The 27,187-nt window shown below is 38.4% G+C and overlaps 4 protein-coding genes across 18 annotated transcripts in view; 2 read left to right on the top strand and 2 right to left on the bottom strand.

Moving 5' to 3' along the window:
- Positions 1–226: 226 nt before the first annotated feature.
- On the bottom strand, positions 227–6,185 carry LOC148675919 (inosine-uridine preferring nucleoside hydrolase). 6 transcript variants are annotated; one of them, XM_088598031.1, is made up of 6 exons: positions 6,034–6,185; positions 3,449–3,640; positions 2,669–2,854; positions 1,956–2,067; positions 1,583–1,719; positions 227–1,148 (listed from the first exon to the last, which is right to left on the bottom strand). In XM_088598031.1, the coding sequence occupies exons 2-6, from the start codon at positions 3,629–3,631 to the stop codon at positions 783–785; spliced, it is 984 nt and encodes a 327-aa protein (XP_088454157.1). In that variant the 5' UTR covers positions 3,632–3,640; positions 6,034–6,185; the 3' UTR covers positions 227–782. The 6 variants fall into 6 exon arrangements, with proteins under 6 accessions (XP_088454157.1, XP_088454181.1, XP_088454166.1 ...); XM_088598055.1 differs by lacking the exon at positions 6,034–6,185 and adding an exon at positions 4,679–4,779; XM_088598040.1 differs by lacking the exon at positions 6,034–6,185 and adding an exon at positions 4,683–4,771.
- Positions 6,186–7,273: 1,088 nt separating this feature from the next.
- LOC148675918 (basic immunoglobulin-like variable motif-containing protein) lies at positions 7,274–17,228 on the top strand. Of its 2 annotated transcripts, XM_088597866.1 has the most exons (11): positions 7,274–7,557; positions 8,033–8,139; positions 8,675–9,256; positions 11,312–11,438; positions 11,922–12,017; positions 12,875–12,979; positions 13,071–13,165; positions 13,459–13,591; positions 14,062–14,145; positions 14,441–14,537; positions 15,935–17,228. In XM_088597866.1, exons 3-11 carry the CDS (start codon positions 8,770–8,772, stop codon positions 16,235–16,237), a joined length of 1,527 nt encoding a protein of 508 aa, XP_088453992.1. In that variant the 5' UTR covers positions 7,274–7,557; positions 8,033–8,139; positions 8,675–8,769; the 3' UTR covers positions 16,238–17,228. The 2 variants fall into 2 exon arrangements, with proteins under 2 accessions (XP_088453992.1, XP_088453981.1); XM_088597855.1 differs by lacking the exon at positions 8,033–8,139 and having other exon boundaries at positions 7,275–7,557.
- LOC148675917 (betaine-homocysteine S-methyltransferase) lies at positions 17,218–25,691 on the bottom strand. Of its 7 annotated transcripts, none has more exons than XM_088597946.1 (10): positions 25,598–25,691; positions 23,627–23,675; positions 22,286–22,371; positions 21,985–22,052; positions 21,205–21,377; positions 20,965–21,065; positions 19,597–19,758; positions 19,081–19,286; positions 17,872–17,948; positions 17,218–17,608 (listed from the first exon to the last, which is right to left on the bottom strand). In XM_088597946.1, exons 3-10 carry the CDS (start codon positions 22,361–22,363, stop codon positions 17,550–17,552), a joined length of 924 nt encoding a protein of 307 aa, XP_088454072.1. In that variant the 5' UTR covers positions 22,364–22,371; positions 23,627–23,675; positions 25,598–25,691; the 3' UTR covers positions 17,218–17,549. The 7 variants fall into 7 exon arrangements, with proteins under 7 accessions (XP_088454072.1, XP_088454092.1, XP_088454083.1 ...); XM_088597966.1 differs by lacking the exon at positions 25,598–25,691 and adding an exon at positions 25,465–25,486; XM_088597957.1 differs by lacking the exon at positions 25,598–25,691 and adding an exon at positions 24,321–24,379.
- nme7 (NME/NM23 family member 7) overlaps positions 24,314–27,187 on the top strand; it is a 79,460-nt gene continuing 76,586 nt past the window's right edge. Inside the window, exon 1 of one of the 3 annotated variants that reach the window (XM_088597888.1) lies at positions 24,314–24,456. In XM_088597888.1, coding sequence (XP_088454014.1) covers positions 24,454–24,456 — 3 coding nt within the window. In that variant the 5' untranslated portion in view covers positions 24,314–24,453. Of the gene's footprint in view, positions 24,457–25,131; positions 25,427–27,187 lie in introns of those variants that run through there. The other 2 variants (XM_088597897.1, XM_088597880.1) reach the window with 2 other exon arrangements.

The following is a 27,187-nucleotide window of genomic DNA, read 5'->3' as shown; positions in this document are numbered from 1 at the left end:
TGACATAATGATGATGCTTATGGTTAATACACCTCAGCCATGTAGATTTTTGAACATTTATTGCAGCATGGCATCTACTCCCAGATACAATTAGATGTAATTTACTGCCTTCAATATTTCTCTAAAGTTCCTGAGTCCTTGTAATTAGTGATGTCATAAAGTTGCTTGTGCTTCTTTAAAACAATCCCTGGGCATCTGGTGATTTAATCGTTTCCAGTCTATAGTGTTAACTTGAAGTAAATACATAGTTTATTTTGGTCTCAATGAAAGGGCCACATCAGGGTTCTGTCTTTAGTACAACAATAAAATGGCCCCCTTTTATACAATTTTCCACACTGTATAACACTTGAATTTCACCAGCTTGTATTCAAAATAAACACTAAATAAGTGCATTCACCAAAGTGAGTGTGGTATAAAAAACATTAGATTTGTGAATTCATTAACAGTGACTGATATTACACAACAAACAATATGCTTTGAAAGCTAACTAAAATATCAGTGGCATAGTATTTATCATTTACATTTTTTAAAAAGGTGTATCAATCATTTTACAAAATCTCATGAATGACAGGACCTCTAAGAATTCTCTAAGGGCCACTCAGAATTCCATAAAGACATCTTATATAGAACTCCCTGCAACTTAAGAAAAATCCTTGACCCATAAAAAACCTAATATAAACTCATATTATATATACTATAACTCATGTCAGCTATAATCTAACTTTGTCAAAATGGACAACTATCAACTTTAATTTTTAGGATATTGCAACACTTCCATGTTGCTAATGTTTTTTTGTTGTTTGCTTCAGAGCAGCTACAAGTAGCTGTGTGAACTTGTCCATATCAAACGCCTTCATCACAAATGTTTTGTGCTGCTTCTTATGGAAATTGGCTGGGTCTAGTACCATCATTCCTCTCGTGAGATCTCCTTTCAGCTCCACGTGAACTGCACACTGGATGTTCTCCGTCATTATGCTGCTGTCAATAGCGGCAGCCATGGCATACGAATCACAAGAGACAAACCCGGGCCCAAACAGCTCATCCTTTATCGCCCATTCCTTCCTGGAAAACGCTGTGCACTGGGATGTTATTTTCTTCATGAAAGCAGCAGCAGCGGTGTCTTGGTTAACCCATTCCTCAAAGAATTCCTGTTCAAGATTGAAAATCATCCCAGTTATCCACTGTGTACCACTACTAATAGTTATTCCTTTATTTCGTTTGCTGCTTTAAAATTTCCCTGAATGATAAAAGATTGGCTAGGGCTATAAGAGCATCCCGGCAAGTAACAGACGAGCCTTAAGATGCCGCTTTTGTACATGCACTGCCTCTTTAGAACAATGCAGAAATAAGCCTTCTGCTTTTTAATGTAAAATAGTGCTGTGACAGTGATAGGCTAAGTGAATAATCTTGACCTCATCAGTCCTGAGGACTGGATTTGAATAGGATGAGATGTTAATTAAGATGCATTTGGGAAGAAACATAAGAAAAATGTGTGGAACCAATATTCAGAGGTTTGTTTGTGCATGAAACTGGGAAGAGCCATAAAGGAAGTGAATCCAGTGAAGGAAGTGGAAGCGCTTACCCATGGCAACTGGTGATGGCAGGTAAATTCCCAAGTTGCGATATGTGTAGGGCAAGAGAACTCCTTCAGGACAATATGAGCTGCTTCTGGATCCATTCCAAAGTTAAATTCGGCACATGCTGTCCGGTTGCCTTTCCCTGGGGTCACAAGCACACGAAGGGTTGGGTCGTGGGAGTGAGGAACAAGTTACCAGCAATGTTCTGGAAACTGACTCCTTGACTTCTTTCAAGAAATGGCTGGATGAGATCCTTGGATCAACTGATAAACCCAGTTATGAGCAAGAAAGTTTATGTCCAAAGCATTGATTGATCACTGTGAAACTGCATTAGGAATGTGGCAAAAATCCAGCTAAAAATAAATGTTCCTTTCTTACCTTCCATATTTCCTCCCATGATAAAGAGATTCTTAAGTTTCACAGGGAAAGTAGGGTCCATTCGCACAGCAAGAGCTAGATTAGTCAGGGGCCCAAGGGCTACTAGAGAAACCTGCCAGGAAAAAGTTGCACAGAAAATAAGCTATGGGTTCTTCTACCTTAATTGTAGTAGTATGAGTGTGCCACAAGAGGGCATTAACATGTTGTATGGTACAATATGCAGTGTGGAGTCGCAGGCTACATTTGCTTAAACCTAAAAGGAGCAGGGAGAGGTTAATTCCATGATGAAAAACAGATCAACAGCTGAAACTTTTTTCGAACTTTCAATGTGGAATTAACCTCCACTTGTTTCTTTGCAACACAGCTCCCCACGTTATTATTATTATTAATAATAATAATAATTTAAATGAAAAATATGCTTTTATGAAGGGCATAATCTATACACAATTCTCAGCAACAAACTGTTACAAATTAAGATGTGGTTTTAGCACACTAGAATAGCAAACTGGAAAAGAACATCAAACGACCCATTGATGACCGTGTGTTTTATAAATTCCTTCAGCTGAAGGTTCAAGTCAACATTTGTTTTGCCAGATCATGATGAAGTTACACTATTTTTAAATTCCCAACAAGCCCGCATTAGGCCTCAGGTGTGTGCCTTTCTTTTGAAGAGAGGCAACCACAATGAGATGTGGTCTTTCTGTCACACTCACCTGGCCCGGGTTCTCAGACACTATTCGGATCATGGCGTTCACTGCGTGCTCAGTCTTGACCTGAGCACTCAGAGCCTTGGGGTTGCTTTCGTCTGGTACATCACCAAGGCCATCTGTCCCAAAGTGACAGCAGGCCAGGCTCTGCTCCCCTATCAGTGAGGAGGCAGCACCGCAGAACACAGGAACCTAAAATAAAATGGGATGGCACCTCTCATTTAATTTCTCATGAGTACCATGCTTTGCAATACTCATTGAACATTGAAACATTGACTGAGCTCTGTGGAAGAAAAAGGTGGTGATGCTGGCTCCACAGTAACAGTTTCTGCCCAGCAGTGCTGTGTTTCCACGGCACAGTCTGGCTGCGCCTCAGCTATATACTTTACTTGCAGCTCATCTACACCTCGGACTGCGCTTTGATAAGTTAAAAAAGCCTTTCATCTCAGAAAGTCACAGCTCCCTAGTTTTGTTTGCCCAGTACTACGGCTGATGAAAGTAAATGAATCTTAGATCCATTATACAGTATGTGACACCTCAACATGTCAAACATGCCCAACCCGATCCCACACATGAGCAACATGTCTGATCATCATACTGTACATCATGCCTGCACAACCCCCTTTTTCCTTTATTAAAGCAGAATTTTCAAATAGATCAGGGAGGAAAAAATGCAAAAGATCTTGAAATCCAGAGACAGCTACACGCAGAAAGAAACAAAACATGGCAGAATGAGAAGAATGAGACAGAACCATAAAGGTTCACGACCTTCCGGGCAACACAAACCTCAGTCCTGTCACACACGGCGAGGACTCGCAGGGTGTTCCTGCAGACGTTCTCCACGGGTGCGTTCCCAAAGCAGCAAGTGATTCCCAGGACGCGGACGGCCGGGGCGGCCAGGGCCATCATTATAGCCTGGGCATCGTCTATACCGCAGTCCGCATCCACCAGCACCAGCTTCTTGGCCATGACGCCGACCTGCTCAATGCAAGAGACCAAAGACACGATCCAGCCAGAACGGTCTTTCACAGGGGACACCTGGCCCCGAAGACGGAAGTGTTTTCTAACGACATCCTCAGAACTGGCTTCTAGCTACACAACGGCGTGATCAGATCGCCTAGGAGCCCTGAGGGAAAAAAGAAACCCGTCATTTTTAAGACTGGCAGCAAAGTTTCATAAACCGATAAAAAAAACCCACACAGCACAATTAATAATTAAACTTCAGCCTTGTATCAAACGAAACGACCACCAGAGCTTCACGGAACCGTGTTCAAACCCAAAATACAGCAAAGCCATCGAAACAAATACTACCTTTTAACCGATGACGTAGTTCAGAAGAGTTCTATCAATGTGCATCGATAATTAATCAATAATCCAGCAAAACACATACGCAAAAACTCGTCCAAATACATAAATGCCGCGTCCCAAATACTGCACTAAACACTAAATCCTAAACCCTTCCTCCAAGTCCGCCTTCAGAGTACTGGGACGCCCCCGCATGACGTCATCGCTGGAGACTCTGCTGTTCCTGTTTTCGCGCTGCTCCTTCTCCGCTGGCATTTTGATAAAACTCAATTTCACCTCGGCTGTCTCTGGACAAAAGTAGTGACATATCCCGTGCGTTCATGTTGAACAGGCTGCACTCGAAACAAGCGACGAAAACTAAGCAAAACCTGGCAATACCGCTCTCTGTTTCTTCAAAGCTTTGAACTGCTAAATACCTTCCACCTCGTCTGTCCCAGCACAAACATGACAGTACGAGGAACATGGCGCGTCCATTCACGTGGTGAAAGTAAACGGAATAAAGTAACCTTGGCAATACCTCAAAGCTTTGTTCTATTAAATATTTTGTCTTTTCCACGTCTGAAACACGACTAGGGTACACAAATACCGGTATATAAACCAGTCGAAATGGGGTGACAAAAACAAAAGCTTTATCTCAACACTTCATCCCTTGAAAACAGTATGAATGAAGTATTATGAGTTTAAATACAGTAAAATAAAGTTCAACTTTACAAACGTGAATATTTTATTCTCCTTGGCTGCTTCTCTCCGATTTGATAGGCTAGATGAAACGTCACCATTCCGCGAGGAATTCTGGGTGAATTCCGCTCCGATACGGACTTCAGAGAAGGGGGCGCTTATGAGCAGCCTTGTGAAACAAATTTAGAAATGGGACACCCTGAGCCAAACCAAGAAGTTCGCATAATAGCAAATGTCATTCTCATGTTTCATGTTGGCAAAAGTTTACATACCTAGGTGTAGAGTAAAAAAAAAACTCCTATGTGCTTTGAAGAACTTTCTAACTCATTTAAGCTACGCTCACATACACTAAAAATCTTTAAAAATGAGCTTGGTGAGTTGGTTTACAAAAATCCGTTAGCATATAAACTTATTTAATGTGACCCCTAACGCCACATAACTTCTGCTGTTGACAAAGTGTTTTTTTCTGTTTGATTCACTTGATGTTACCTCTGTTCTGTCACGTTGTGAACATTGTGTTTTTCCTTTTTGTATATATAAAAATAAATTTAAAAATTAACTTGCAAACCTGAGAGGGCACAAGGCTGCGATGGCCTATAGGAACAGGGCCGTTGTGTTTTCAACCTTAGTTGAAGGGACTTCCTCTGTGAAGCTCTGGTATTGCCATGGATTATTGACACACAGGTAATCATTGATCAGGTTCTTATCAGTGGTCATCATTTAACACCAGGAGGCTGGTTTAGATATTTTTTATCACGCCTTACAGCAATAAGACTGTCTAACAGTCTTTGGTAATTTTAATCACTTATTCACCTTTTTAAATTAGTTTTATCAATTATCTGGGTATGAGAGCAATATCATTCCAGTTCCTGTCTTTGCAAAATTATGTAGATTGTTTTAATATTTGATCAGTTTGTCTAAATTTTTTATCCAAGCTAGTAGACATATACAGTACTTGACAAGGCCCGAAACCCTCTATAGATTTTACCCGCTGCAATTTGGGGTCAGATAGTGAAGAGAAAATATTTTTATGTATTTGTAAATTAACGTGCAGCTCATAATTTGCCAGAACTGGCTGTATTTGTATGACTCTTCATATGCTAATATCAGAATTGAGGAGTTAATTTCCATTTCTGATGCACATAAAAAGAGTTACATTCTTATCTGACATATTAATGTTATTAATTTATTTGGATGATATTTTTTTTCCAAGCAACACACATTTGTACCTATTTTTACAGGTGAGCATTTTACTGAAACAATCTAAAGTGCTATGCTCTTGGTACAGTAACAGTGCTGAACCCAGTATTTAAACCTATAGCCTTCCAGTTACGAGTGTGGAACTCTAACTACAGCTCCAAAGTATGCTCGCAAAGGCAGAGACTTACCTTAATCCACACTCCAAAGTTTATGAAATGATTAATGGCCAACCTTCAATATAAGACAAAATAAAATATGGATCAAATGCTTAAAAGAAGTCCTGTACATAAAATGTACTAATCTCCAACAGTGAAGTGTACTGTTTGTACTTGGTCATGAGAAACTGCTGACAGACAGAAAAATACCTCTGTTAACAGTTAACTAAAGCAAATGATTTAAAAGTTAATATTTGCACCACAATAACCAATTTGTCTCTCCACTCTTGAGCCCAAAGAAATCAATATCAAACTGATTCCTTTTTTAGAATTGTAGGTGCAGGGTGTCTACAATGTGGGGGGTGAATGTTAGTGAATTGTGAACTTTACATTTGGCATGGATTTTAGTGTTGCTGTGTATTATTGATAGTCTATCTAAAGAACATAATTGAGCTTTAAAATCTTCCACTGCCTAAGTAAGAAGATCCATTATGTCTTTTAATTTAAAACCTGACAATGACCTTTTTTATTTTAAAGCAGTGCCATCATACTGTACCTTCTCTACCCACTGATAAAAAAAAACAGGCAATTAGTTCATCTTTAGGATGGATACCTTATAGTTGTGATGCATTTCACTTCTACAACTTAAAATTGTTGACGAATTCACTAATATAAATCTGAAGCTGTCCATCACATCTCCAGTTTAATTTTTACAATTTAATATTCCAAGGTACAAAAGAAATGCATCACTTATGTCTAATGGGTATAATCAAATATTTTAAACATAAATCTCAAAGTTGTTTACAACAATCGAAAAGAGTTTCCAACTAATCTTTAACTTAATACTTCACTTATTTTTAAGACAAATAACAGGAGAAACAGACAATAGCATATATATATACTGTATATTGCATGAAAAAGCTTCCAGGAAATTCACAATCCATGTTGGCGCACGATGAAGAACAGATATGTCAATTTAAATCGTCATTAACAGTGCATTGACCCAAAACAAACTAAACGGATATTAATACTGTGGGTCGATGTATCTTGTTTCTACATTTATAATACTTTTCTACACAGGTAAAAATATAGTCTGGCTACAGCAATAAGAAAGCCTAGAAGCGTATGTTTCAGTATCCATAGAAACCTCTCTTATACTCTGTACCCAAATTACAAAATAGCACGGAGAGATTCGGTTCGTTTAATTGGCTAGAAGTTTATCCCCTCCCCACTTAGTCACTAGCATGAATTACACAGAGGGGAGACTTCTGAAGATTTTATACAAATATGTAATTTATTGCTTTACATATGAACCAATAATCGCGCATTTCTTGACAAATCCCTTAAAATAAACAAAGCGCATTTCGTTTTCGGCTGCGGTGGAGTACTTTCAGTAGGTAAAGATATAAATCTGTACAACACCCCTCGCCAGCGGTACAGTCTGGAAGGAGAGTCCAAGCAGGAAGACAACGGATTCTAGTGCAAAGAGGCTGGCCTTTCGGCAGCATTTGTGGTTGTGTACATTTCGTCCATTAGCTTTTCATGTTTGTGTTGATGGTACGTACTGTCTTCCTTATTTCATCTTTTTGAAATTTCATACGCGGTGTGTTAGGTCATGTTGGAGCAAAACGTTAAAGTTGACAGGTCTCAAAACGTAACCAGACGAGACAGGTCATTCGTTTTCCAATACGATCTTATTGATCTTTTTAATGCTTTAGAATGTTTGCATGTGGTTTTGGGTTATTTTGTTTTTTTGAACTTCTATCTAACTACAGATAAAAAAATTAACAGTTAAACCCCAGGTGTCAGCTTGCAGCAAATAAATCTGAAAGCGAGACTGTACGTACAGTAGCCATTTGGTTTAGCTCCTCTGATGATGGTGATGATCAAGGAAACTGTAACAGTATATCCACTTTGGTGATTAATCCTGTGAAAGGGACTATAACCATGTGGGCTGCTGTTGGGTGTCCTTCTATAGTCTCCATGGGTGACTAAAATTGCTCATGGCCACAATATCTGTTTTTTTAATTAGTTGGACATCTTCGGTGTGGAACCAACAGTGAAGAGCAACACCCGATTCTTGTAAAAAGAGCTATCATTACAGAAAGTGCACATGCGGTTTAGTAGAGGAGTAAAAAAGTGCAGTATCTTAATTTATATAAGACTTTCAATAACGCATTTTTGTTACCATAGGTGAAGTCTGCACTGTTACAGGATGCTTGCAATGAATTGTCTTTAAATGTTGACGGTGATATACTGTACAGTACGTATTAATTAGTACAACCGCGTTTAAAAGGAGAAACAGTGGTTTGCTTCGTTAAATGTTATTTTCCTCGGGTCAACAAATTTGGAGCTCTACAGTAATAGGTGTATTTGTACTTTTTCTACTGAACTTGTTCAGAATGTTTCCAGACCTTGACCCAATGAAATCCTTTTAACTGTAAAGTTGTGTTGTTGTTTTTTACTTTAGCGATGGCTGTTTAGCTGAAACGCTTTTAAGAAATGCACTTTGACTGGATGTGAAAAATCACTTCTGTTAGGCATTTTGTTTAACTGCTTGAAAGACAGAAATCGTATTTGAAAATTAAAACATAACGCCCAGGTTCATTCTGTCGAGTTGCTCCTGATTGTAAGGTGAATGTGGTTTTTGTTCCTCTCTCCTTCTCTCTATTAGTTCTCAGCTCTCGGGGTTTAATCTCGGGCTTGGTGGCGCCTTAACGTCACATCAACGACGGACTGTTCTCCCATCTAGCATCCAACTTTCATTCAATGCCTAACACTGCAGAATCTCAAGGAGCAAGCATCACAGAGATCGGTGGACAGGCGGAGACCGAGAAGCCTGCAAACAGAGATGATGACCAGAGCTTGTTGAATTCTTTCAGCAAAGGCGCTTTAGGTGCCCCAGGAGCACCCAGTGGTGAGGGACAGCTTCCATGGACCTGCCCCGTCACCCACTCCCGCGAGAAGTTTTACACCGTCTGCTCCGACTACGCCTTGCTCAACCAGGCTGCTTCGGTGTACATCTCTCCCTCGGCGTCGACAGGACGGGCAGGCAGAGCGCAGGACGGCGTCCCCTCCGTCGCGCAGCCCGGCGCCACGAGCTACACCGACGGGCAGGCCAGCGGCGCGAACCAGCCTTACGATGTGGCCTCGGGGCCGGAGCCCGTGTGCTCGAGCCGGGCCAAGCCCGTGCTGGCCTGGGAGATAGACACGACGGATTTCGACGCCGTGTTGACAAGGATGAAAAGCAGGACAAGTAAGTGAGACGTGGCGGACGATAAGTGAAGCTGTCGCCCTCTGTTGAAAATGTCCACATTTTGGCTAGAGGTCAGTAACCGCAGTGGCTTCAGGCCGCAAGCCTGGTTTTTAAGGTGGAAGCTGTCAAAGAAGGTGTCCGTTAGGCAGCTACTCTCATATCCTTTTTGTAACCCCTAACAAGTGTTGAGAAATGCCTTTGGAGATCTGGAGTTGATGCAGAGTGCTCACAACCAAGGGAATGATGCAGCTGAGATTAGTAAGATAGTGAGTCAGTGTGAGGTGCAGAGCATCGCAGCTGTTGTCATCTATTGCAAAGCACTATGTTTAATGATTTGAGAGCCAGGTTTTGCACACAGACCGGGATCGCAGTTTTAAAACAAGTCCTGGAGTTGAACTGAGTCTCAGTGCAAAGACAGCTGAATGTCTGAAATGAGAAAGCAGGGTCAATTAAAGTCAGGTGATATGATGTACTGTATGGCATGATATTTCTTTTATAATATGTTTAGCCCTGTGTGATATTAATGTACTGTAGTGGGCATCTTTTCAGAACATAAAAAGGATCAGATTTTAAATTCTGATTATTATGTGTTTTCTTTCACTTTCCAATTCTAGTGTTAATCCCTTAGAACTTTCCACCCTCCAGTGTTTTATCAGAACTGCTTCCTAAGCCTAAGAATAGCCATTCTAAAATAAAATTTTTGACTGGAGGCAGCAATAAATTCTCACCCCTTCTAAAGCCTTCCTCATATCATGCCGATCTTTCACTTGTCATGGGTTTTCTCAGATGTATACCCTGGAAAGTAGAGGGAAAGAAGAAAAGCTCAGCGTGTTGGGTGTTCCTCAGGTGTGTGGGACACTATTTCAGCTGTTGCTTGGTGGAATATCAAAAGAGAACTGCAGCTTGAGCTATGAATCCTTGTGAATAATTTGAGCTGTATTTAAGGTGTATTACCATCCTCTAAGAAATGTCCTTTACTATAATTATATTTTGATACTTCACTGTGTTATAAGCCATCATAACAGAGGTGACTTATAAAATTTGCGATGCTTAAGTAATTGACACAGCATTTGTTGCCAATCTGTTAGTCATAAAAGCAACATTAGTTATGAACACGTAAATCTCAGCTGCAAATTCTTATGTAACTCACCTGCACACAGTGCAGTACTTACACAGTGTGCCCACTGAGAGGCAGATTGATGCTGTCAGTTTGTTTGCATCTCATTCGTTGTCGCTTTATTCACGCACTGCACAAGGTACCTCTTTGTAAATTGTCTCTAGTTGGTAATTCCTCTGCGTTCAGAAGAAAGCTGATTCAGTAGTGAGCTCAATATGGCCAGCAGCCATATCACCCTGCAACTCACAACTGGCAACCCACTGAAGCTAAGCAGGTGTGAGCCTGGTCAGTACCTGGATGGGAGACCTCCTGGGAAAAACTGAGGTTGCTGCTGGAAGAGGTGTTAGTGGGAACAGTGGGACCTGCGGTCCATGTGGGACCTAATGCCCCAGTATAGTGACGGGGACACTATACTGTAAAACAGGCGCCGTCCTTCGGATGAGATGTAAAACCGAGGTCTTGACTCTCAGTGGTCATTAAAAATCCCAGGGTGTTTCTCGAAAAGAGTAGGGGTGTAACCCCGGCGTCCTGGCCAAATTTCCCATTGGCCCTTACCAATCATGGCCTCCTAATAATCCCCCTCTATGAATTGAGCTTCATTACTCTCTGCTCTCCTCCTCACTAGTAGCTGATGTGTGGTGGAAGCGTGCTGGATGCTGCACATTGGTGGTGGTGGAGGGGAGACCGCATTACCTGTAAAGTGCTTTGAGTGGAGTGTCCAGAAAAGCGCTATATAAGTGTAAGGAATTATTATTATATGTGAATTTTGAAATACAGTATAATGTAAGATTAGTACAACATATCTTTCAGCTGAATAGATAGAGATAAGAAGTAGTGCATTGCAAGGTCCCAGATATTTTTCAAGCCAAGATTGATTTTAAACTAGTGTATTTTGCACATTTACAGCCAAAAAAATTAGTTTTTCCTCTGTTTCACAGGCAACGTGAAGAAGACCAGCTCTAAGAAACTGAAGAATTCTGACAAACACCGAAATTTGCAAGAGTTTCCTCAGCATGCAACTCTAGAAGAAATTAAGCAAAGAAAAGTTCTGGATCTCAGGAGATGGTAGATGGACCTCAAAACAGTCTGTATAATATCATTTTCGGACAGGTTTTAAAAATGTTTAAACCCTGCTGTAGGTAAACAAAAATGTTGCGACCGAGAAACCGTTTTCAAATCGGTAACATTCATCGGTGATCCTTCCATTGATTAAATAAAAAAACAAAAAGTAAAAGACTGTTTAGCCACAGAGCTCAGAAGGAAATATCCTAGTTTTCTATACATATTATTGTTATGTCCTAGATTTCACATACTGCAGATCATCAATTAGCATTTGAGGTGGCGTTCACAATGGAACTGTGACATGTTAAAAGTTTACCTGATGCCATTTTTGTCATTTAAAAACTAAAAAGCACTCAAAGGAAATGAATGACTTTCTGCTTTTTCATTCCTGGAACTGCAGGGTTTGAAGCACTGTTAAAAGAGAGATCATTTAAAAGGATTTTGACTGTCATCTTTAAATGTCTGCTACCGCGAATTGTGTTCTAGGTACTGCATTAGCCGGCCTCAGTACAAGACCTCTTGTGGAATTTCTTCCCTAATTTCATGCTGGAACTTTTTGTATAGTACACTTGGAGCAGGAAGGTAAGACTTAAATAGACATTTTTATCGCTTCATAACAATTACAAAGAAGCGAGCTCTTTTTAAGATGGTACAAATGTTTCTTGAGTTAGTGGCTTAATTGTTTCTTTGTAAGAATTTCATTGTAAATCTCACCATCCAGGATATGTAGCAGGAAATAAGTATTTGTACATTCTGTAATAGCATTGATACTTAAGCAATATTTTTTACATTATACTTAACAACTATATGTTTATTGAACGTCATTAATCCTACAAAGTGATAACTGTGGTGAAAAATATAAAGCTTAGTTTGGAAATATTTTGCATCACTGTAGAAATCTATGGGTTTCTAGAAATAAGTATTCTCACCTCTTTTTATGGTAGTACAGTTTTTTTTAAGAAATGGACAATGTAATTTGGCGGACCTTAATACAAAGATGTATTGAAGGTTAGCTTCAAAGATCTGTTCACCTTTCACAAAATGTCAAAAACGCTTTTTTACACAGTGCCTCTAATAGATATCAATTAAAAATCCTAGAGAGGTTTCAATAGTAACTAGCAATCAGTAATGTTTACATAAGGCTGTTCATTTTCCTGGAAACATCTTTGGAGTATGGTAGTAAAATTTCCACAGCATACTGACACATGAACAGAAATGTTAAGTGGAAACCTGAAAACGTCTGTATTACTGCTTGCATGATTTTTTTTTTTTTTTTGGAAGGATAAATCAGAAACTTCTTTTTTTTTTCTGAAAATGTAGCCGTGCGCTGTGGTTTGTGTCTCTGTTTCGGCTGCTCTGCCATTGTGTATTTGAGCAGCAGTGAGGAATCAATAGACCAGACAAGTTAAGATCATTCTTTTTTTTTATCCATTTCTCAGTCTCCCACCCATCACACAGGAGGAGGCTCTACACATCTTGGGCTTCCAGCCACCATTTGAAGAGATCAAGTTCGGCCCTTTCACTGGGAATGCAACACTGATGCGGTGCAGAAAAGATTCAGATTTACTTTCAAGATGATCTCTCTGCTTTCATACTTGAAATTTTGATTTCCGTCCTTCTCGTGTAATTTTGCAGATGGTTCAGGCAAATCAACGAAAATTTCCGTGTGCGTGGATGTTCTTATATTTTGTACAAACCCCATGGGAAAAACAAAACCGCTGGAGAAACTGGTAAGTTTTCACTGCCTGCATCCATCCTGCTGCGTGTACATTACATATTAGTCTTCACTCCTGTAATTGACAACTCTTTTAAACCATCTTCAAAAGAGAACTTCTGTAAATTAATTTTCATGAATATTATTTCAACTCCTTCCTTTTGTTCATGCTATTCACCCTCAATTGTGACATTTTAGTACTTAATAGTGGTGATTTTGAGTAATAAGAGATTGTGGTTATTAACCATATGTGCGAACTGGAGCTTGTAATACCATTGGTAATTCTCATGCCTTTTAAAATCTTAATAGCTGAGGGGGCTCTTATGAAGCTGACTCAAGGGCTGAAGGATGAATCCATGGCCTTTATCTACCACTGTCAGAACCACTATTTCTGTCCTTTGGGATTTGAAGCCACTCCTTTGAAGGCAGCTAAGGCCTACAGGTATGAATACTTGATGGGAATCCTCTTTAATAAATTCTGAGGTGCACGAGTTTTTAATCCACCTCGAACTGCTGCAAAGTTACAGAGATCTTGGGTGCAATTTTGAATTTTGTTTGAGTAGTTTTGAATTTTATTACAGAACATGACAATTATAAGAAGGCATATTTTCTTTACAAATCAGGCTAATTTGGCATCATCATGGTCAGACAAAGAATGTAGCAGTTTGTGGGATATGTGCATAGTATAAGTGACATGTTGCAGAAGGGAAAGGAATACAACATACATCTGTCCGTCTCTTAAATGAGGATAAAAATAACTTTCATTGAAAGTTGTATTGAAATCTTTTCCGTTTTAAAAACAAGTTATCTTGAATGTACTTTTGCCTGCTAAGACTATATGATTCTGAAATTTAAAAACTTCTAAAATGATATGCGGCATATTATACTTTGCATCTTTTATTTATCCTTAAGGGGACATCTTCCAAATCATGAAATGGAACACTGGATCCTAATTGGAGAACCTAGCAGAAAACATCCAGCTATTCACTGTAAAAAGTATGTCTTCATTTTTTTTTGTCATTTTACATTTTGACTTTTAATTCCTTAACAATATCGCAATACATGCCCAAAATTACTTATGGTGTTATGGAGTTCATATCTAATTGGTTTAGATAAATATAAATCTTGAGCAGTTTCTACTTAAAAACTCATAATTACCTTTACTTGACAGTTGTCTCAATTAAAATTAGAATGCTTATTGCAAAACAGTTGTATCGGATAAAAGTAGAGTAAGGTTGGGATGAATTTGCCTCCAGGTTGAAGAGGATTAAAAGAATGGTTTTGTTCTCAGGTGGGCAGACATTGTAACAGATCTGAACACACAGAATCCAGAATATCTTGATATCCGTCATACAGAGAGAGGCATACAGTACAGAAAAACAAAAAAGGTATGTGTGTTTCCTGTCCTTTTCAAGGTAATTACATTTATTAGAAGTTATGATTCAGTACACATCAGAAGAGTTAGGGTTGTACAGCTGCTAGAAATCCACTTTATTCAGCTGGAGAAGCTGTAAGGTAGTAATACTGTATCAGGACAGTTTGCTATTTAAAGCTTCCAGTTTATTTGCTGGGTGAGCATAAGATTTGTTGGTGGACACTACATCAGCATTTATGAAGTAGAATTTTAGAATAAAGGACAGGAGCTCTGTGAAGTTGGCCAAGCTAAGGACAGGAACATATTCATGGCTTTTCTTTCATTTTTAAAAACCTATTTTGATTTCAAACTGAAAAGGGCTCTTCATGGCCTCCTGGTGATTGAGCTTATTTTAAACATAGCCTCCCTATTGTCTGTCTTTGCAAAAATGGAACATGAAGAGAGGGTTGATGAAGGCACTCCTTCAGAGGGCAGGTTGAGATCTGTGGGCCAGGCATTGCTGGTGAGAATCTGGGCCACATTACTAGCCAGCTGTCACCGGGAGTGCCCAGGTGGCAGTGCACATTGGTCACAGCACCCCCAGGAAAGGGTGGGCATTGGTCTTTTTGGACTTGCGGTGACCCCTCTGACTTGTTGCATTGCCCTTTCAGTTAGTGCTAACTCCTTGCAGGATGTGAAAAAATGAAAGCTCTCTGTGGGCTGCGGAGCTGAGCTGAGTCTCAAAATCAGTCGGGAAAAAGCTTGGGAATGTCATGTCAAGCAATTCGCCAAACCGCTTTATACTATATATGGTGTTGCGGGCAGCAGGAGCCTACCCGGCAAGCAACGAGCGCAAGGCAGGGTACACCCTGGATAGGACACCAGTCCATCGCAGGGCAAGAGCAAGCCAATCATACATGGGGACAATTTGGAGGCAATGGTAAAGGCCGAGGGGGGAAGTTTGGCACAGTCACTGGGATAACCCCCTACTCTTATTGAAAAATGCCCGGGGATCTTTAATGACCACTGAGAGTCAGGACCTCGCTTTAACGTCTCAACTGAAAGACGGCGCCCACTACAGTATAGTGTCCCCCCCCCCCACTATACCGGGGCATTAGGACCCACACAGACCACAGGGTGAGTGCCCCCCACTGGTCCCACTTACACCACTTCCAGCAGCAACCATAGCTTCCCGGGAGGTCTCCCATCCAGGTACAGACCAGGCTCAACCCTGCTGAGGGTTAGGAATGTCAGGCTTTATTTCAATGTTGTTGAGTACCTTTTAATTCTGTCAATTTTTAAGTAACTGAACTGCCTTTGATCAGAATCTGAGAGGAAGACTACATGGATAAGAAAAGCATTAAGCTCTTAAATGGGTTCTTCTTCATAACATGAATATCGGATAAATATCAGAATCTTGCATTCTAACAGGTGGGAGGAAATTTACACTGTATTATAGCCTTCCAAAGAGTGAACTGGCAAAAACTTGGCCCTTGGGCTTTAAATCTGGAGAACCTTCGGCATGACCTTCACCACCAGGCTGCTGATCGGAGCATGTCTGGGGGCTCTGACAACCCCGAGGAAAAGCCATCCAGTAAACAACTGGGACGTCTGGGAAGGTCACTGAGTGGGAGCTTTCCAAAAGAAATGACATGGAAACGATTGTCTAATACGTATGAATATAGGCATGGTGGCTCTCCAGAGAGTGAAATGGAGGAGGGCACGACTGACTAAAACTTGTGTAAGCTGTGTGGAATTCAGTGTGTAATTAGGTTTCATCTGTATTAAGATAACCAAAAATTACATGTGCATTTTCTGGGGTAGCAAAGTTAAAATGAACAAATTCACATCAGCTGTCACAGTTTATTGTTAACAGGTTGTGTTTAGAAGTTGATTTTGTCAAATCTATTGGCAGAAACAAGTGTAGCCCAAAGGTACCTTAATAAATGCAAAATAAGCATGCAACATTTCCTATATCAGCATATCAGAAACAACTCTCCAGCTTTATATAAAGAGCCCTGAAAGAGGGCTGTATGTAGCCAAAGTTTATAATTTGATAAGTCCACAGCACAGGATGTATAGAAGACTGGAAAAAAAGTGATAAACTATCTGTATGTCTGTAAAATGCCAGCACTTGATGGAAAATCAAATTCCCATGAAGAATTACAGTACATGAATGAGTTTACATGTAATGAATTTGGTTATTTCAAGAACATCGAAACGGACATCAACCTACTGTATGTAGTCTATGCAGTGCATTCTGTAATTCACATTCCACCATGCTCTCGTTTGTGGAGATCTCTTATGCACTGTATTACAAAAATGAGACGAGACTCTAAGATCAAGATCCAAAATCAGTGAGTGCTGTACTGTATATGTTAACTTTCTGTAAGCACATGGTTTTTCTTATTAACAGTTGATACAGAAAAGGAGTAAACAAGCATAGGTCACTGGGTCCTCCTTCAGTAAAGCAAAAAACCATATCTTTCAGAATATGTTTTTATTGAATTCTAGATCACGTAAAGATAAGGATTTTATGATTAATGTGCAATACGGAAAGACATGACTGCATGTTTGTATACTCATATTTTATTTGACCGTGTCCTACCCTTTTAAGTGGAAAAAATAATGGATTCCATTGTCTTTAGTTTCTGTTACTTGGAAGTTTGTTTAATTGTAACTGGTATTTTGTTTTTAAATAAAGATTTATACCCTTGTTATTTAATCAAGTTTTATTGTATTATTTACAATAATACTGCCTGGATGCAAATTTTCTTAAACACAGGTTTCACATTTTATTATATTGTATATATTCAACTAAATTTAATCATTTCTTTCTCTGTGAGCTCTTGGTAATAAAAAAATAACCAATGCAATTAAATTATAAATATATACTGTGGAATTGATACAATCTGTTAAGAAGCCTACAATGCACTGTGGTTAATAGGTTTTTCTCCTATTCTTAGATTCTATGTTATTGGAGTAATAGTCTGTATTAAATGTTAATTTTAGCTTGCATCACTCATTTATCATAAGAATTCATGTGCTACTGCAGACACTGTTTCAACTGGACAATGTCAGAAGGGGCAATTCGACAACATCCACCTGAATAAAAAAAAAAAGATATTGGTTAGATCCTTGTGTCTCACAAAAAAAGTATTCCTATGACATGCCTGTGGCTCTATGATGTTATAAACAAAACATTTTCCTGTTTTAAGAAAAATGCACGAACACACTTAGCTCAAAGGTTCTACAGTATAAGTATTAGATTTATCATAATGTTATCATAAAGATACAATATGAAATGAAAAATTGTACATCCAAAAATATATTATGAAATAATATAAAGCAGTGTTTAAGTATACTACCAATCCATTCAGCTCCTTGATTTTTCCATTCAAGGCTTAATTCAGCAAAAGGTATTTTGCTTTCTTCTGTTTTCCACCTTAAAGAGATCAATCAAATATGTAAACTAATTAATCTTTTGAATACAAGAGTATTTTCTACCTTTATACAAGTGATCGGTTTCTATTGTATATTAATTTTCAATACTAATTAGAATCAGGTGGATTAGGAGGTATTTTGTGGCAAGGTTTGCAGGTTTATAAAATGTGTTGGAATAGAAGAGGGGGTTATGAGTATAAAATGAACAATAAAAATCAGGTGCCGTCACCAGTTAAATTATGAAAAAATAAGACACCCCCTAAGGTCAGGGAAATTTACAGTTCTGTGAGTTACTAGAGCCCTGCCTCATACAGACAAAATACATCATTCTACCTGAATGTGAGACAAAAAACACCAACATATTTTATTGTCCCACAACAGTCCCAGTTGTCTACATCGTGTGATGTTGTCTGTTTTATTGTGTATGTACTGAGAGATCAACGCAATTAAGAATTCCAATATACTGTACGTGTACATATGGCAGTAAACTACTCTACTACTTAAAATGGCAAAGAAGGAATCTGTACCTTCAATCAATGCTGAATGAATGGGAACCTACAGTATATTCCTATTTTCCAAAACGGGGCATCACTAACCTTTGAGAGATGTCTTTTAGCCCATGGATTCAATGATAAGGAAATCAGTAAATACAGCAAGTCATTTTCTTCAGAGTGTAATACACTTTGAGCGCTTAGATTACTTGGGCAGATTCTGTTTTTTAGTCCTTATAAAGGAAGTTTCTCTCATATCTATTTTACTTCTATAGTCTTCCTTCCTCTCTCCTTTGAGATCTCTTCCCTGTTTATTGTGTCCTTTTTATACTGATTTGAGGCCTTCTTTGTGTTATGTCCCATCCCCAAGAAGACTGGCTTAATGACCTCACTCAGTATCATTTAGTCACTATTAAATATGATGTTCTGAGATGGCTGATGTACTGATTTAAGAATTGGTTTAACCTGAATTAATGATTGGCACCAGACATCATTTGTATATTTCACAGCGTTTAATGCTCGAAAACGTAAGACAGCCACATAAACACTTATACAGTGCCCCGTGTATCATTGTTTTAAAATGAGGTGATTTTGTTGGAAACATGAACCGCAACAGTATTTACTTTCAAAATATAAACTTACCCAGTATTTTTAACCCATTCTTCTCCACTATTTGGATAAACAACCCAGCTCACATTTGGAGATTTGTGTTGACTGGCTGACATAAGCAGTGGAGTGACCAGTGCAGGATGACAGCAATTCACACCAATCGCCACCAGTTGCTGTGTTCTGTTTGCCACCTGGATTGCTTCTGTAAACTCTCTTCCATTAGAAATGCATTTTTGATCCTGAGACAAGAAACATTGCCAAAAAGGGGACTTGAGAGATCTGCAGGCATGTACACATGTAAAAAGCTTTTCAGTGAAGATAGGACCTATTTTAAAGGAACGCTTCTGTTATAACATGTAATGAGTAAAAATAAAGACAAACAGACCTTAGTATAGGCTATTTTTGACAAGATACTTCCTTGACAAGCAAAGAGACATCCACATATACAGTATGACCTAAAAGTGTGCTATGCTCCTCTGGTAATATACCAATCAACATAAAGATGGTTAGTCCACCCATAAGCTTAATACAATTGGCACTGTAAATTACCTTGCAGGAAAATGAGATCCAGGCTTTTGTATTGGGGAATTCCCTGAGGAGCTCTACTAAAGCCATTGCTTCCTTCAGACTTGGAATAGTTTCCATAGCTATCAGGTCGGCTCCTGCTGACACCAAACATTGAATCTGTGGCCGATGCCAGGCTTTGAAATCCTGCAACCAGACCAGAAACATGGAAAAGTGATTTTTTTAGTTACACAATTAAACATTATTCACTGCATAATTTAAAGAAATATGATTAAACTTTAAGAACTAATTTAGATCTCAGATTAAACACAAACATTACATCCTAATTAAACACAGATTAAACATGCATACCTATGTTTGTTCTATAACATTGTCTGTGACATCATTATTTGTAAAATAGTTTCTAAGAAGATCAAATTACAGGTTTTAATTTAGTCAGGTACATGTAAGCAAGTGTCCATCATTCAATCAAACAAAATCAGTAAATCAGCAAAAAGCATGTGGACCAAAGGGACATTTTCCAACCCCATTTTAAGGGAACTCCACACTGTAGCTACATTATTTGGCAGTGATTGATGCAGAATTGTACATCCATAAATATCATATCCACCCACCTTTTCCTAGAAATATTAAGTTCAGTTAAGATAAAGTGATACAATATAAGACAGTGATCTTGGTGTGATGCAATATACTTTAAGTGACCCTCACCAGGTAGAGGAAAGCATTGTATTAAAATAATACAATAACAAGGAAAGAAACAATGATAATGACAATATATGATGTTGCTCCCTTATAGAGATCTCAGTAACTCATGATTTCTGTCATCTCATTGTTGAGTCGTGATGTTACCACTGTAGGGTGTCTGATGACTGCAATCACGTTTCTTGATCTACCACAAGAACTATTTTATCAGCTGTTATTGTTGTTGTGACAAAACAATCCCTCAGTATAATAGTCACAAATATAAAGGGGCTTTTGTGATTGCTCACTTAAAGGTGCAGGGGCTGCCATCTGAAAATCATGGTTCATTTTCAACAGAAAAAATCTTAGATATATTACAGTTATGGAACACACCAGGAAAGTGTAATTTAGTTTAGGAAAAAGATTCATATAAATCACATTTTCACCTAGGATAATGACAGTGGATGGACCACAAATGTCCTACAGAGTTCACACTGCAACACGCCTGCCAAGAACCTTCCCAGAGAACCTCTCTTCCTCTTTCTCTGAGCCATGGCTAACTTGCAGTGTGATTAAATCTGGTGCACATTACTCTTATACTTATTTACTTATTATTACTTATTTAATTAAAATAAAATGTACATTACTCTTTCAATAGAGTGTTTCAGTAGACAAACAAATACATTAAAAACAAGAATTAGCTTGTATTACCTCTATAGTCATTCCCTCCTCGTAAGATCCCGTGTACTCAGAGCCATCTAACAGAAATGCTCCATAGGGTCCAACAGAGCCAGCAACTAGTAGCACCTTTTCTTCAGAGGATCAGAAACCGTGTTTTCTTAAACCAGTAGCTTAATCAATACATCACAAGGATTATATTCCAGACATCGGATATATGTTGAACTATGGAAAATACAGATGTCATTTCTTACAAAAAGAAGCTGCATTTACCTGGCTGAAGACAGTTCACCTTGAACTCCTGGACTGTCTCTCTAGCTATCTGAACACCTGACATCAGTAGCTGAATCGCTTCTTCTGAAGTCAGACCCAAGTGCTTGATAAATCCTTCCACGCTTGCCTGATATGTAGCTGTTGTGACAACATCAGAACCACTACAAAGAAATCTACAGAACAATAAAAGTATTACTGCTTTTTGTCAGCACTACCTACAGTATATCAGTGGTAGCCAACCCACATCCTGGAGGGAAATAAACAAGTATGTTTTATGGGTCATCCTTAAATCATCAGTTTCTTGGCACTTGATAGTATTTTATCACTGAATCAGATAGTTTCAAGATCATCAGAAAAGAAAACACCTGTAGCTCTCCAGTATAACAGTTCACCACTTGTGTCTTAATTGAACAAATTCAGTTGCTTAATTGATCAAACTGGTCACATCTCTCGTGTCCCATGTTTTTGCAAATTAATGATTTAAGGGTGACCTTTAAGAGCTGCTGGATAGTGGATCTCCAAGACCAGGGTTTGCCTGTAGTACCTTTGATCTACCCACTGTATATGTTCATTCAATCATTCAATGTATATCACATGGTATCGTTATGCTTTAAATGAAAGAGTACTATATCCAGAAAAAAACTTGTTCTTATGAATATACAGAAACAATAAACATCACACCTTTACCACTATCTTTGATGTATTTGCACATTTTATGTAAAACTTAAAATAATAAAATACAGTGTGTGTATGAAGTGAAAACTCTGGGCTAGGTTTTACCTGTAATGGGCATCTTTCACAGCCTGGGGGTTAGTGTGCAGAATCCTAGCACTCCACAGTGGATCCCCCTGGAAAAGTGAGACATTATAGTATTTGTCTAGGATTACTGTGCCTTACTGCCTTTCATCTTATTTTACATGTATTACAAATGACTGTGGGCTCTCAAACATCATGAAAAAAGTGGATATATTTCTAACTGTATGAGTATAATAAATTGATACAGTACATAAGAACAAATTGCTTGAGGCGTAAAACATGTAAAGTTACCTAGTCCAGGTTTACTGTATAATGCTTAACGTACCTGTATCTTTAAACCAGCTGCTTCCAGCTCTGTTGCCAATCCACCATCCAGAATGACTATTTTGCCATCCATGTTCATTTTTCTTTCTGAAAAAACATTTTTAAAACAGCTTTAGCAGATCTATGTCTCAAAGATGGTTACTGAATATAAATATTTCGCTATAAAATGTCACATAACAACATGCAGGTATTCAACTTCAGGGTTTCTAAATATAACCTAAAATTAAAATGACATGAAATGACAGAAAGCCTTGTAGCACCTGATTCTGACCATGTATCAATCAAGAGTTCTGGTGAAACAGATTATGACTCAAATGTATAATTAGGCATATTATCTGGAATAGTTCAGTGTTTTCGCACCACCTAGATAAGTAGAACAGGGTTAAAAAAAAACTTTTTACTGAGGATAGATGCAGTTGTATCTGGTAAAACAAACAAGTAATGCTTTCAGAGATATTTTACTTTGTAAAAATGTCATGATGTGTATAAATCTAACAACCACTAATATTCAACAATATTATGTGTGAAATGCATTAATCTGGCCTGTTATGTGTATTTCGCAGACTGGTTATTACAAAATTCATTGACAGTATAGAAAAAATGTTACAAATTTGGAATTAAGCACAAAATCACGAACCTTGTGAAATGACTAAGTCACCAGGTTGTCACAAACCCCTGGTCTCACCATGGTCAAGAGAGAGAGTTCCCACGAATTGTGTCATGCAGCAGCCCTTCATGCTCGCTAGTCACTGTATTGACTCATGTTATGCGATGTACGAGAAAATAAGTACAGGTTGTGGAGCAGAGATTTCACCGCAGCAATATTACAACTGTGATCTGCACGCAGAGTTAAGAAGTCCCATTTATCCGCAAAACCGTTTCCAAGTCACGAGCAATATTTCTATTGGATTCACAAGCCTACTTGTTCACAATGTAGTGGAGCCGCTTTCCCTCGCCCACCGTATGTTTTTTGTTGCTTAGTTTTGAATCGCAGAATATGGCGCTGTGCTTACCTGGAAAGTTCGTAAATTTTGTGATGTAAATTGAAGGTTTTACAACTTACTGTGTACATTGGAATTATCGGCGCTCGTTCTTTCAAAAAACCGAAATATCAAAATAGCGTTGCAGTTCTTTAAGAATCTGTGGAACTGCTCTTTAACCTGCAAATAGGCAGAATCGCAGAAAGCCTAACTGCATTGTGATTTGAGAAAACAGTACAGTTGTACAAGTGTATTGCGTATTGAGAAACTTCAGGTCACATTTTGATTTTACATCTTAAACTTTAAGAAAACTTGAACTTAAAGCATGTGAACTAATGCTTGCGGCTCTCATAACGACTTACCTTTCCCCCAGTTCCTCTGACTCTGTCCTCGGTCGTATTGTAACTGTCTCTGTAAGGAGAACACATGCCTTTTTATTTCCACAGCAACTCTACTATACTCGAACAATATAAAAAGAGAAAACAAAACAGAGCTGTCCAAAAACACACTTATATATCTATTGTACTGTATTTAAATTAACATAACAATGACATACTAAGGACTGTATTTACATTAACAGAAACATTATATACTTAGGTTGCCATCTGGTCGGTTTTTAAACGAGAATGCTGCAAAGAATGGAACCTATATACCTTTCGGCTGATTTTATTAAAGCCGGCCAAGAGTTCAAAAGGGCAGGCTAAATATACACAGACGGAACAAGATCTTTGCATGATCTTTTCATTCTGACAGCTCTCCTTTAAGACAGTGATATAAGGTTTCATTTAAAGTATAAAATACTTTAATTAATAAAATATATTATATAATACATGAAGATTACATACATTGAAGACTCACAGTTGCGTATTAAGAAATGAAAACAAAGATGACGACAAACGCGTCACAACAACACACACCGCCTTGTTCATAATGACCTTTAAGGTCATAGAAATACTTCCTCCCTTAACAAGCGTCACCTCGCAATTTGTTAGATACTATAAATCATACAATCAAGTGTTTTCATTTATGAAAATAAAAGCTATATATATACTTTACTTTTAGCTTTTGTTGCTATTTTTTTCGCCAGCGCGCGTGTTTCCGTACGCTTCGTTACATTGTTGCTATGGTGATGAACCCGGACAGATGCCGCGGGTTGACTGACTAAACGAGCGAGCACAGACCCTTCAGGATGGTGAGCAATATTTTGTTGGTTTTTTTTATCTGTTGCATGGATTTTATATTTCATTTAACCCATTATATATATTTATATTTGTTAACGTTTAAGGTCGAATTGTAATTGTAAGTTATACTGGAAAAGGAGGTTTTGATCTCTTGTTTTCTTCACTTTCCTGTATTTTTAAATCACTTAAGAAAACGACTTTCAAAAAGCACATAAGGGAATACACTGGGATACCTATATCATAGCTAAATTCGGGAAGCTCTTTTTTTTTGTTAGCCAAGACGTCTATAGCTTATCAAAGTATGTTTATTGAGACACTTAAAAATGGCTCGTAATTTGGTAATGTTTCTGATGTTGACTATGATATCTTCTCAGTTTTGTTCCGAAGCATTTATTTGTAGCTCGAGCTCCTGCATCACTCTGTTTTGTAGTTTTGCAGTGTGTAGCGAACACAAGGTTTATAATTTAGCCTATTCTTACTCTTAAAGAACAGTTTGTGACGTTGCGTCTCTTTATAGCTATAGTGCCTCTTTGTGCACACTGTTGGCGGTTACATGATATATAATAAGTGTATAATAGTTAAAATAGTTATAAAAATAATTGCATGTCAGTAGACGCAGTAGTCGTGTCTCATAAACAAGGCTAAACAAGGCTAAACAAGGCACTAGCGACTGTAATGTTTACTTCTACAGCACTTGGATACACAGCATTCCTAATGAAGTGGTAAAGAGCTTTCTAGTGTCGTCGTAAACAGATTTAGTTCTGAAGGGACATTCAGAATTGTTTCACAACAGTTGTTAACAGATCTACAGATCTGCAGCGGCAGTGTATTAATTGGGACGAATCCCTGAGGTATCCACGTACACGTATGTAAATAACTTCGTCTCGTATTCTGTATGATCATAACCGAATAAAGTCAGGTCCTGCCGTTAAGATCCAGCGGATGACGACGCATTCCTACAGGATGCAAGGCTTTTCAGAGGTCAGATATTTGCCTTATAATGAAAATCAAACACTCACATCAGATTCATTGCGATTGCTCTAAATGCGAGGACGTCGAGTCTCATTGTATTACGAGAGTGACGTTACACTGTGCTCTTGAAAAGCGTGGCTTTCCCTGAAAATTGACGAGAAAAACTAAATAAGTGCTTACATCCCCCGCAGATGCTTTTAAGTTTGGTCGTAGTCCTCGAAAGTGATAACCTGCCTTGAAGTATCCGTGTTTTTACTGCTTCCTTAGTTCACGCCCATCCTTAGTTCAGCTGTACCGCTAGGTGTCACATTTGCTCCTTTTACTAATTTTTGTAAAGCAAAATTTCAATGTTTTGTTTTTCCTGCTCACTAAAGGGCAAAGCTCTGAATAATGAATAGTAAACAGATGTTGACTATGATCCTTTTTATATACCTGCAGAACAAAAAACAGCAGGTATACCAAGGCACTTACCCGGTTATCATAGTCAATGAATGTCCTGGAGACAAGTCAATCTAAAATGTTATTTTTTTGGGGGGGTCATGCTGTGCTCTGCTTTTGTACAGTTCGGGAGGAAGTAGTCAGCCAGAAACAAATGACAGTATGCAAATTAATTCTGTGAACTACATCATTCATGGTTTGAAGACGTGCATGGAAGCCAAGGGCTTCCCGAGAGACGTGGGCTTGAACATAGATTCAGAAAGCGACATCATGGTTAAAGCTGCGTTAAGTTTGATTCCACAGTAGTTAATAGTTAATTGCATGACATTCCTCTCAGATAAAACATAAATGTTACAAGTGAGTTGCTTGTAACATTTTGTAGAACTGAATCCTATTGCGTTTTACCAACATATTTAACATGGTTTGGCCACATCTTCCAAACATCCAAACCTGATGTGTGATGTCCTTATATCATCCTTATGTAAGTGCTGTTACTTAACCTTCTATCTCGCATACATTTTTGTGTGTCATTAGAGTGGCCTTCTGGTTTATTGAGGTTGGCTTTCTCGTGTCAGATTCTCCACAATTTGATTACCTGTAAAAAGCCCAGGTATTCTTCTGCTTGTCAAACACGTTTTTTTGTTTTTTTTTTATCTTGGCATGAGGTATGACTGTGGGATAAAATGTATCCATACAGATTGGAAATTGTTGATTAAAAAGGCACGGGCAATCTCAGTCCACATTCTGAAAGTTCTTCTGTAACTGCAGAGATGGCAGTGATTATAACAAAAGGGATTCTTTTCAGTCTCCACTGATGTTCCATGTGCAATTTATATGAAGGTACAGCAATAAGAAACACTGATGTCAAGCTGGTCTTCATTTCAGGCACCTTTTAGTTCATGGAGCAAAATGATATAATAGTGCTTGAACACCGCAGGCCTGCCTGTCAAGCTGCTGATTTGGACTTTTTAGTTGATGTCTGAATTTTTTTTGTTTTGTTTAATTTTAAATAATTTGAATGTATTTTTAAATATAAAACAATACTAGTTAGGGCACTCACACAAAATAATTGAAAATCATTAAAATTTAATGCACTTAGAAACAGGCACTTTTTGACACCCTGCAAATCAAATCTGCTGAGTTGTGACATCGGTGGTGCCTACAGCACAAGGCTGTTAGGAGAATAGCTGCTATGTCTACTACTTGTGTTAAAGCACTTGCTTTTGACAGAATGATGCTGTTAAAAGCCAAGTGAGCTTTTTCTGGAGTCATTCCTAGAGTTATTAGAGCATTTGAGGAAAAATCTTCCTTACTGCAAACCATTTTTCACCA

Source organism: Lepisosteus platostomus, chromosome 2 (assembly GCF_059453375.1).
Source record: "Lepisosteus platostomus isolate fLepPlt1 chromosome 2, fLepPlt1.hap1, whole genome shotgun sequence".
In the NCBI taxonomy this organism is placed as follows: Eukaryota; Metazoa; Chordata; class Actinopteri; order Semionotiformes; family Lepisosteidae; genus Lepisosteus; species Lepisosteus platostomus.
Note: the sequence above shows the minus strand (reverse complement) of the source record. Positions and strands in the feature narration are given on the sequence as shown.